This window comes from Argopecten irradians, chromosome 8, assembly GCF_041381155.1.
Source record: "Argopecten irradians isolate NY chromosome 8, Ai_NY, whole genome shotgun sequence".
NCBI lineage: Eukaryota > Metazoa > Mollusca > Bivalvia > Pectinida > Pectinidae > Argopecten > Argopecten irradians.
In genome coordinates, this window is record NC_091141.1 from 43,365,856 (window position 1) to 43,378,516 (window position 12,661).

Genomic DNA, 12,661 nt, shown 5'->3' on the forward strand with positions numbered 1-12,661 from the left:
CCGATATCACAAGATCATGCAGGTCTATAGACAGCATCCCGATATCACAAGATCATGTCTTTATGAGATTGTCTTATTTGGAACTCTTAAATTTTTTAAGCATTGATGTCACTATTTTTTAATTTTAACGGGGTATGAAAAAAAATTTGTTTGCAAACTGTGTGAATCCGCGTAGCGGATTCTCATAAAAGTTTGCAAACAATTTTTTTTTTCATAACCCGATAAAATAAAAAAATAGTGACATCAATACTTATAATTAATTTTATACTCTATTTGATAAAAATGAAGTATGTTTAAATGTAACATTATAGTGGTTTTTCAAGGGATTCTTTTTTCCGAATCAATACGCAACGTCCACATCTCTATTGTGACGTCAGGATAACGTCGGGGTTTCGCGCCATTCTAGATTATTTTTTTCATAGTGGTATGCAAAAAAAATATTGGCCAATCAGAAAGCCAGATTTGGTATGAAAACAAAGAAAAATTAATTATTCAGATATGCAATACAAACTTTATGTTAAGATATGTGAATATATTTCACATCTGATTTCGTCAAACTATTGGTTTATCTATAAAAAAAAACCATTGTTGCCTATCTAAATGCATTAAAATACTGTCACAATCCAAACTTTAAAAATATCAACATCGTGTAAACTGCCTAACACAACATAATGTTTCAAACATGTTTCATCCTGCTATACATCAGAGTCAGAGATAGAGAGCTAGTGGAAATATGTCAGGACATCTGATCATCTCTTGTTCCACTTAAACTATGGTTTACCAAGTGGACTGACTGTATGCAGTGATAGTCCAGTTATTCTGACTGTGGTGTACCAAGTGGACTGACCGTATGCAGTGATAGTCCTGTTATTATGACTGTGGTTTACCAGTGGACTGACCGTATGCAGTGATAGTCCTGTTATTCTGACTGTGGTTTACCAAGTGGACTGACTGTATGCAGTGATAGTCCAGTTATTCTGACTGTGGTGTACCAAGTGGACTGACCGTATGCAGTGATAGTCCTGTTATTGTGACTGTGGTTTACCTAGTGGACTGACCGTATGCAGTGAAAGTCCAGTTATTCTGACTGTGGTTTACCAAGTGGACTGACCGTATGCAGTGATAGTCCTGTTATTATGACTGTGGTTTACCAAGTGGACTGACCGTATGCAGTGAAAGTCCTGTTATTGTGACTGTGGTTTACCAAGTGGACTGACCGTATGCAGTGATAGTCCTGTTATTGTGACTGTGGTTTACCAAGTGGACTGACCGTATGCAGTGATAGTCCTGTTATTGTGACTGTGGTTTACCAAGTGGACTGACCGTATGCAGTGATAGTCCTGTTATTGTGACTATGGTTTACCAAGTGGACTGACCGTATGCAGTGATAGTCCTGTTATGCGACTATGGTTTACCAAGTGGACTGACTGTATGCAGTGATAGTCCTGTTATTGTGACTATGGTTTACCAAGTGGACTGACCGTATGCAGTGATAGTCCTGTTATGCGACTATGGTTTACCAAGTGGACTGACCGTATGCAGTGATAGTCCTGTTATTGTGACTATGGTTTACCAAGTGGACTGACCGTATGCAGTGATAGTCCTGTTATTGTGACTGTGGTTTACCTAGTGGACTGACAATATGCAGTGATAGTCCTGTTATTGTGACTATGGTTTAGCAGGACTGACCGTATGCAGTGATAGTCCTGTTATTGTGACTGTGGTTTACCTAGTGGACTGACCATATGCAGTGATAGTCCTGTTATTGTGACTATGGTTTACCAAGTGGACTGACCGTATGCAGTGATAGTCCTGTTATTGTGACTGTGGTTTACCTAGTGGACTGACCATATGCAGTGATAGTCCTGTTATTGTGACTGTGGTTTACCTAGTGGACTGACCATATGCAGTGATAGTCCTGTTATTGTGACTGTGGTTTACCAAGTGGACTGACCGTATGCAGTGATAGTCCTGTTATTGTGACTATGGTTTACCAAGTGGACTGACCGTATGCAGTGATAGTCCTGTTATGCGACTATGGTTTACCAAGTGGACTGACCGTATGCAGTGATAGTCCTGTTATTGTGACTATGGTTTACCAAGTGGACTGACCGTATGCAGTGATAGTCCTGTTATGCGACTACGGTTTACCAAGTGGACTGACCATATGCAGTGATAGTCCTGTTATTGTGACTATGGTTTACCTAGTGGACTGACCATATGCAGTGATAGTCCTGTTATTGTGACTGTGGTTTACCTAGTGGACTGACAATATGCAATGATAGTCCTGTTATTGTGACTATGGTTTAGCAGGACTGACCGTATGCAGTGATAGTCCTGTTATTGTGACTGTGGTTTACCTAGTGGACTGACCGTATGCAGTGATAGTCCTGTTATTGTAACTGTGGTTTACCTAGTGGACTGACCATATGCAGTGATAGTCCTGTTATTGTGACTGTGGTTTACCAAGTGGACTGACCGTATGCAGTGATAGTCCTGTTATTGTGACTGTGGTTTACCTAGTGGACTGACCGTATGCAGTGATAGTCCTGTTATTGTGACTGTGGTTTACCAAGTGGACTGACCGTATGCAGTGATAGTCCTGTTATTGTGACTGTGGTTTACCTAGTGGACTGACCATATGCAGTGATAGTCCTGTTATTGTGACTGTGGTTTACCTAGTGGACTGACCATATGCAGTGATAGTCCTGTTATTGTGACTGTGGTTTACCTAGTGGACTGACCATATGCAGTGATAGTCCTGTTATTGTGACTATGGTTTACCAAGTGGACTGACCGTATGCAGTGATAGTCCTGTTATTGTGACTGTGGTTTACCTAGTGGACTGACCATATGCAGTGATAGTCCTGTTATTGTGACTATGGTTTACCAAGTGGACTGACCGTATGCAGTGATAGTCCTGTTATGCGACTATGGTTTACCAAGTGGACTGACCGTATGCAGTGATAGTCCTGTTATTGTGACTATGGTTTACCTAGTGGACTGACCATATGCAGTGATAGTCCTGTTATTGTGACTGTGGTTTACCTAGTGGACTGACCGTATGCAGTGATAGTCCTGTTATTGTGACTGTGGTTTACCTAGTGGACTGACCATATGCAGTGATAGTCCTGTTATTGTGACTATGGTTTACCAAGTGGACTGACCGTATGCAGTGATAGTCCTGTTATTGTGACTGTGGTTTACCTAGTGGACTGACCATATGCAGTGATAGTCCTGTTATTGTGACTGTGGTTTACCTAGTGGACTGACCATATGCAGTGATAGTCCTGTTATTGTGACTATGGTTTAGCAGGACTGACCGATCCAGTGATAGTTCTGTTATTGTGACTGTGGTTTACCTAGTGGACTGACCATATGCAGTGATAGTCCTGTTATTGTGACTATGGTTTAGCAGGACTGACCGTATCCAGTGATAGTTCTGTTATTGTGACTGTGGTTTACCAAGTGGACTGACCGTATGCAGTGATAGTCCTGTTATTGTAACTGTGGTTTACCAAGTGGACTGACCGTATGCAGTGATAGTCCTGTTATTGTGACTGTGGTTTACCAAGTGGACTGACCGTATGCAGTGATAGTCCTGTTATTGTGACTGTGGTTTACCAAGTGGACTGACCGTATGCAGTGATAGTCCTGTTATTGTGACTGTGGTTTACCAAGTGGACTGACCGTATCCAGTGATAGTCCTGTTATTGTGACTATGGTTTACCAAGTGGACTGACCGTATGCAGTGATAGTCCTGTTATTGTGACTGTGGTTTACCTAGTGGACTGACCGTATGCAGTGATAGTCCTGTTATTGTGACTATGGTTTACCAAGTGGACTGACCGTATGCAGTGATAGTCCTGTTATTGTGACTGTGGTTTACCAAGTGGACTGACCGTATGCAGTGATAGTCCTGTTATTGTGACTGTGGTTTACCAAGTGGACTGACCGTATGCAGTGATAGTCCTGTTATTGTGACTGTGGTTTACCAAGTGGACTGACCGTATGCAGTGATAGTCCTGTTATTGTGACTGTGGTTTACCAAGTGGACTGACCGTATGCAGTGATAGTCCTGTTATTGTGACTATGGTTTACCAAGTGGACTGACCGTATGCAGTGATAGTCCTGTTATTGTGACTGTGGTTTACCTAGTGGACTGACCGTATGCAGTGATAGTCCTGTTATTGCGTATGCAGTGATAGTCCTGTTATTCTGACTATGGTTTACCAAGTGGACTGACCGTATGCAGTGATAGTCCTGTTATTCTGACTATGGTTTACCAAGTGGACTGACCGTATGCAGTGATAGTCCTGTTATTGTGACTCCACTCTTGGCATCCTCTCGGACAGGCAGACAACCTCCCTTGACCAACAGATCATGTATCTGCTCATTGTACACCTAAAAGTAAGTAGTAAAAACTAGATATAGGACAGATCAACTTCTTTCATACAGATAAACTGAAATTTTTCTATTTTACAATTAGTAATAGAGCAGATGATCTTATAATTAATTGAGTTGATTTCTCCAGTAATGATAAATAATTTTATCCTCAAAGCTTCACAAACAAATCTATACAAAAATTAGGTTGTTACAGTATTTTATAAAAACATCTTTAAAATAACATTTGATGTCTCTTTACATGGTTAATGTTAAATTTACACCAATTGTGCCTAACGATGAGTACTGTAATTACCTCTAGATAAGACACGGCTACGTCACAGATTTTCTCGTCCTGAATGTTCCCTATTCGTGTGTAAAGGTCCATCATTGTAAGGTATATAACTCCAGGCTGCTTTGGGTTTCCCAGCATGGTGTGTGTTTTACCTGCCCCCGTAGCTCCATAGGCAAACACTATCGATGACAAATAGATAATTGGTATGTTTCATTTGTTCGGGACTGACACTATATAACCTTACCAACCAAAAAGGGAATTAATGAGATCATAATTCTCCTATTCCGTCTTAGCATATTACAGAGTTAGCTCCCTTGGGGGTAGGTATTGTTTGTTACGTCATTATTTTGTGAGTCGAGTGACATCATTTTCTCCATAAAGTATATGACATTACGCTTGTATATAACTCTGTAATATGCAAATACAGAATAACTCCTGTGGTGTAGTGATATATAGAGCATGTTTGGTGATGTCGAGCTACTGCCAACGTCATGACATAACAATGCCATGCACATTTTTTGTGGGTACGTATGTGCTACAAGAATGAAAAACCCCAATTGTTCCACGTTATTGGCAACAATATTTGTAGTTTTGATTTTAAAATGTTGAATATAGTAAGATGGAACATAGGCATATTGATTAAATGTTGGAAGTGTACTATGATTTTATGTTTATTTCCATGGACTTATTTTTCCGTACTGTGAATGGTGCCACAGTACTTCAAATGAAGAGATCTTGACTCCACTTTGGAGGGAAAAGGGTAATTGGATATAAATGGTAACTGGGTGATTTATGGTCCTATAATTCTCCAAGGATTGCAGACAAATTGAATAACATACATTAGCGTGTTATGATTTATTTTTAAATTAATGCTTAAATATTAGATAGATTGATTGTGAAAGGTAAAACTAATCTCAATAAAGCAGGCTTTTAATTTGAAATATTTTTATTTATAACATAATCATCCTGATATCCACTTTGGTATAGTATTTTTGTGTACATGTAATAAAAGACTCAATCATGACTTAAATATATACCTGAACAATTATATCCATCCAGCAATCCATCCAGAATTTGCTTGGTTGATTCCTCGTAAACATTGTGATTGGCAGAATTATGGTCAAACACATGGTCAAAAGCAAATTTCAGATCCTTACATTGTCTCTTACGAATGTCTCTCCGACGACCTCGGTTTCGATAGCCATAACTAGGTGATGTTTGTTCTTTGGGATCAAACACCAATACGTTTTCATTCATGGCTTTAACCACTACCCGAGAATTGCCTCCCCCTTCTGATGCATTCTCAGGCCGAATTCTGACCACAACCTTGACCTTGTTCTTCCCTGCCTCTGAGGATTCTGACGAATCTGAAGATTTGTGAGGAGGCGTGGCTACCACTTCTGCATAACTCGGTGCACGTGTCCTCTGTCCAAGCGTCATGGTGTCATTAAACAAACTCAAACTACTTCATCAAAATTATCACATCACATTTAATCTGAAATGCGAGAGAAGAAATGAACAATAACAATTATTAGTCAGATATTGAAGACATATTTTTTTAGTACTGCACATTTCAATCATTATTGTGTATGGGGGCCAAGTATAGTTTTTAATTGATATAACTTGAAGTTTATTAGACTAGAGGTGTCCGTTCCCAACTATCTACCTCTTTCCTCCACCTCTTGTTTGTAAATGTCTAATTTGATGATGCAGAGTTGGAATTAAATAATATTTAATTGATCTATTTAAAATTGATTAGGACGCTATCATAAAACACCAGTGTGGTATTAACGGCAAGGTTTTTAGACTTTACAATAGTACCCAACCAGTTGTCGTGACGAAACAGTAATCGTGATTGTGTGCATATTCTACTCTGCGTCCAGATTTCCGAATGGCTGGAGCTGCTGACGAATTCTTAATGATGGGTGTTGTTTTGTTTAACCCTCTTGCTGCCAGAGTGTACATATATGTACATTGTCGGCTGGCTGCCAGAGTGTACATATATGTCCATTTCAAGTAATCCCGTGTGCGTGGCGTATAGCTCGCTTGATTTTCAACAGACTATCGTTATTGGTCTCCAATGAACCTAGAATCACGACTCCATCATATATACAGCGAAAATATTTCATTTTGAAATAATTCATGGTACACAGTGACTTTTTAATGTCCCACTTTGTCAAAAAAAAAAACACATTTTAACACATGACGCAAAGATTAGCATATATGACGTACGGAACAATATGATGAACAAGGCAATGGTTTTTGAGAAACCCATTTACTTTTCAGCAGAGGATAATTTGTTAAAAATAGCAGAAGTCTTTTGGATTACAGTGATAATGTCATTACGATAGAATATTATAGGAGAAATACACAGCGTATTTGCGGGTTTTAACTCTGCTGCGATAGGAAACGGTCGCAAAATAATGACGTTATTGAAAGCGGTTGTTCTCAAATGTATCATTGTATTGGGCCAAATTATGTTTCTCATCAAAATAAGATACAGTAGAAACACAAAATGAAAAGAAAAAACTCAGTGCAATTACAAGGTTACTTTGGGTAAGAGGGATCTAATTACTGACGTCTGTATATCGTAAATCGTAAGATGTTGCACAGCGTTACAACTTCGGTACTTTATATAACTTTTTTATCTCATTTAATGTAGTCACTCCGCCGATTAGCACGTAACTACGTAATTTAGATGAGTGACACCATATACGAAACATGTTGATATGGAATATTATTTAGAAAACGATTCTGATATGGAATTTGATATATCAAACGAAGATAATTAATGCTATAGGCGAGGACCGCCAGATCTCGAGGACAATGGACGAGATCTTCGTGACGTATACACTTATGTGAGTTTGTGAAAGACATAAGGTTCATCGACTCGCCAGATATCAAATCGGATTCTATTGACTACTTTAACCTGTTTTCAGTTCCCGGAACGGAAACTCATTTAAATGAGGTTATGTCCAAGATATTAACATATACAAAAGGAAGTATTTTGATCAAGACAACACCGTGCTATGGATTAAATGCATGAATGGCAGGATACAAATCCAGATAAAGTGACATGTGTATGGCTGTATCTCTTCGTCGTGACCGTCAAAAATGCATATTATCTTATTGAACATGTCCGATGATATGGTTTTTATACCATAATAATAATATTAACTGGAACAGGTAGTAGAACTATAGGTAGGCACATTAACATGTAGATAAATATCTGCTACCCAAGACACCAATTCCCCCAACAAATATTGTAGATTCAGGGTATGCAAATATTGGTTTGTTTATTTTTACGTCCTATTAACAGCCAGGGTCATGTAAGGACGTACCAGGTTTGTTGATGGAGGAAAGCCGGAGTACCAGGAGAAAAAACCACCGGCCAGCGGTCAGTACCTGGCAACTGCCCCACATGGGATTCGAACCCGCTTCCCAGAGGTGGAGGGCTTGTGGTAATATGTCGGGACATCTTAACCATATACAAATAATATATGGGCTAAGTAGGTAACTTTTGTAAACAAGCCAACATGTAAAAACAATTATTATGATTATAGTGTAAATAGTTCATCTAGATCTACATACCTTTCACTGATAGCAATATCCGGTGTAAGAATATGCATACACATCGTGTAAAACACCCCTTTCCCGTTCCACAATTACACAACGGAAGCAGTATATTGTATCATACAATGTAGCACCACACTAGCAGACTTCAAGGCAGATATCCCTATAAAAGTCCTTGAATCCTTTACAACGATTCGCTAGCCATAAAATTTCTTGTTTTCTACATTTTTTCTTCTTTTCTATCTAGTTTTTTTTTCTTCATTCTATCACGTTCAACAAAAACCCTTACTGTGTATAACCCCCCCTCATCATTTACCAGACTCAAATATCCGACGATATTGACGGATGGAAAACAATAGCAGTCATACCGATTCATTTCAATTTCTTTATTTCCAACTGCATTATTCAGCATATAGGATTAATGAAGAATAAAAAATCTGGCTTTATTCAATCGGACTTTCAAAATGGGTTATGAAATGTAGCCCGGGATTTGACAATCGACGAAAGTATTGTGAGTTTCAAAAGTAGTGTTGAACTATACGGATTTCCTAACTGTAAATTGGCAAAAAAATGTAAAATAGAATTGAAATAAAGACCATAGAACATTTTGATCAGAGGGATATGAGAATTATTAATTGATACAGTATTATAAATTTGGACATTTATATATCCTAGCCTTCAAAGACCAGTTTTAGTCGTGGTTGGGGATATATAAAAGTAGGTAAACATCATACCCTACATGGCCGGATACACAGCATGTAGAACGCCTAAAAAATCTAAAATGGTCCAAAAATATTTTAAGAAATACAACTAATTCTTAGATTCATATGATTCTAGCGAGAGCATTTTCAATTTAGAATCATTATCCATCACTGTACATTTGAGAATAAATATGGTCAGACAAGCCTAGATTCCATTATTTATTTTAACACAGTGTAGTCTAACCACGAAAATACTCATAGGTTAAATCTAAGCGCGTTTGTTAACTTAATTTTAATGTATCCATGCTCATTAGAAAACGCGAGTTTGTTTTGCATAAATGAGAATTATCGTTTTCTATTATAGGAAGACAAAAATACAAAGATTTGACTCGTTTTGGCCAAGTCGGAAACAGGCTATCATACAGCTGTATGTATTTCTCTCAAAACACTTGGAACCTACATATACAGTGCAGAAATATATACATGTAATGGTCCTCGTTATTGTGACCGGAAAACTGACAATTTGTTTCCGATGGGCTCCCCACGGTAAATCTTTGAAACTACAAATTACTGTTTCAATAAAAAAATAAAAGATTTGATACAAATGTATTCAAAAAGTTAAGAATTATATAGTGTAATGATACAAAATATTGGTTTACACATATTTACGAATATGACGTGACAAGGAGAATCAAAAGATCAATAAATTATTATCGTATTTTTATTCATCGACAAATCGTCATTATTACTTGCGACATAAAAAAAAAGAAAAGAAGCTCAATACCCCTGTTGTAAATCTCAATATAAAGTATATGTAAGTGGTAATAATGGGGTTTATTTTAGGCCTAAGATCCAAAAAGAAATTTTGTCAGATAGGCCTAAGTCAAAGAAGAATATGGTGCTCTTTTCGTGATGCCGGACTGTGTGTTAAATGTGTGTTAAGTGTGTTTCAGGAAAAAATGTTTAGGAAATAGCTCTCTTCGCGAAACTTCAAGCGTGCTTAACCACTGGGATCTGAGAATAAGTTACACATTATGTAATCATGGACCCACCTACCCTCTAGATGAAAAAACGATAAAAATCATACATGGTAGAATATACATTCATTTTTGATTTTTTTTTATGATTTTTACCGTTTTTTATCTAGACCTCGTAGCTCTAAAACGTCTAAAATGGTGTTAGGACACTCTGGTGGGTCAATGAATTCTCAGATCCCTGTGTGCTTAACAAGAATAATAAATAATGCACATTGTACAGTTCCATCTCTTCTCTCTTTTATTGTAAAATATCATCGAGGTTGATGACGTAAATGATTGGGATCGTCAATACTAAACTGGTACTGCACCTGCAGCTGCATGTACATATACAACGTCGCGAACTTGACGTTATGTCATTAGTTCTGGCAGTGACGTCACATATTTCAAACAGAGTTCTGGCAGCAAGAGGGTTAACTGGAAATAATGTGTTTCATGAGATTCAAACAATCAAATTTCCCCACAATCACGACTAATGGTAGGGTCCCAGTACAGCTATTATAAGTTATTCTATATTTTCAGACACTGATGAGTCTATTCTCAATTAACCAGTTTGGCCCTTACACCAAGCTTAGACATCCGTCAGACATGACTCAATATTTATGTAGATGCAAGCCAAATTTCCGAAATGGTGATTGCATGTATACAGTGGTCACAGTGAGTTAAAACTTATGCAAATCGACTTGCACTAATAAATAAAGTAGGCCTGCCTAGTACCACTTTCCTTAAAACTTGTGTAGGAAACGATCGTGTGCAATAACTCAATAAGCATCACAATTCAATTGGCACGTGAACTCAATCAGAACAGAGATATAAGCACACAGATTACAATAATGTTGACTAGGCCTACTACGAAACGCGTGAGACGTCGACCAAGCTGTTGACTTTTCGTTCGCAATTATTTTTAAGCGTTTTGCGATCATTTATTTCGGTGAGTATATCTAATAACACGGCGAATCCTTAGGTGCAATTAGCTACTTATGTATCGGAGAGTTACCTGTAAAAGTCTTTCTTTTGGGGTTTGTTTACTTGTGAACTTCTTTCGACATATTTTCAAAATACCCTCTATTCCATCACAAAGAATTTGATTGGTCGATTTTCCGGAAGTGCGAATTTGGAAGGGGAGATTACTTTTGCAGTCAGATGACGGTCACCCGAGGTGCTGATACAGAGAACTTTACGAAGTTGGTTCAAATCTCACCATCGACGAATTCATTTTTAGCTATTTTGTATTTTAACTGTAAAAAGCATTTTGACCACAAACAAACTTTAAAATCGAACCTTCATATCATTTTTTGTTTGTTCTTCTTTTTTTGACTACCTTTCGACCGGGTACGAACTGGTCCGTGTGTCGTAGTGGAGCACTGCCTCCGAAAATCACTTGGGCATCGTTTTCTTTACTTTTTTGTAGGTTTTCAATTATTTTATGCGTATAAATGCATTTACATATGGTTTTTGTCCAAAACAAACATAACTACCATTCTTAATATCTACCGTACCGCTCACAATTAAAGAAGGTAAGCGATATCAAACAAGTACAATAAAAATGCAACAAACGTTTTATAATGGTTTGCATACTCATTACTTTGCTCCATTAGCAGTAATAGGCACCAATTGTAGCGCTAAAGACGACACCATTTTCTGTCAAAAAGTCTTTTGAGCTACAATATTGCAGCTAGACAGTGATGGTTAAAGTAAGTGAACTGCACGATGTTTAAATGGAGATTCTGCAAAGTAAGGGACATAGCACCTCTAACAGATATTGTGGATTGACACAGTTACATTGCATGGGTACGGTGTAACACCATAAGCGTAGATTTTGATTTCGGCCTAGTTATTGGGGTATATGTAGGTATACAATTTAATGGGTTTTTATTCATAAGTCGTCTGTGTAGAGTTTTACATGAATGCCGTGGGTAATGTTTTATGGTCTATAGACACTGATTAGTATCTTGTCATATACATTTTCATTACGAGACATTTTGTGTGACTATATAAGAGCAGAGATTTAGATAGTAATTATCTATGTCTCTGATAAGAGTGTAACAGGGCGAGAGTAATGTGCCGTCAACCAGTGCTCAATGTACCAGCGTGTAATAAATACGATTGAATTATTGCAATGTAACCAAAGCTCCCCTATAAACCCTGATTGGCATGGCCATGTGTGTTTTCCTTATGCAAGTGTAGAGAGTGGCATTGTACTAATACTACATACTTGCTCTATGTTTGGATAATTCCTTCCGAATATCTTCATTACAGGCGCAGATCCAATGGGGAGAGGTGCGGACAAGGCGCACGCCCCCGCCCCAATCACCCCCTCTCCTAAAATAGAAGGGAGGGGGGAAAAGTTAAAAAGAAGGGAAAAGAAAGAGGGGAAGGAAGGAAAAGAAGTGTAACGTACCGGGCGGGGGTTGTTACCAAGATATACTTGGGTCCCTGTTATGAATATATACAAATAATGATGGTTACTACCAGTAACATTATCCAAATATCTATGTACAACACATGAAAATAATGACAGAGTACCTCTCTGAACTACAATACACTAGCTGAAGGGAGACAACCCCTATACACAATCGGAGCACAACACACCCAGTGCTGATGAATACGTACACAAAACAAACCACCGGACAGCAGCAACTATACACTACAATCGTACGTGGCCATGGGTCATC

At 38.1% G+C, this 12,661-nt stretch overlaps 1 protein-coding gene across 2 annotated transcripts in view; it reads right to left on the reverse strand.

The window, feature by feature from the left end:
* Positions 1-11,085, reverse strand: part of LOC138330440 (kinesin-like protein KIF18B) — a 53,681-nt gene extending 42,596 nt beyond the window's left edge. For both annotated transcript variants that reach the window (XM_069278069.1, XM_069278068.1), the window contains exons 1-4: positions 10,984-11,085; positions 5,716-6,173; positions 4,700-4,857; positions 4,300-4,404 (exon numbers count right to left, since the gene is read on the reverse strand). In XM_069278069.1, the coding sequence (XP_069134170.1) occupies positions 4,300-4,404; positions 4,700-4,857; positions 5,716-6,118 (666 nt within the window). In that variant the 5' untranslated portion in view covers positions 6,119-6,173; positions 10,984-11,085. The remainder of the gene's footprint in view (positions 1-4,299; positions 4,405-4,699; positions 4,858-5,715; positions 6,174-10,983) is intronic.
* Positions 11,086-12,661: the final 1,576 nt, after the last annotated feature.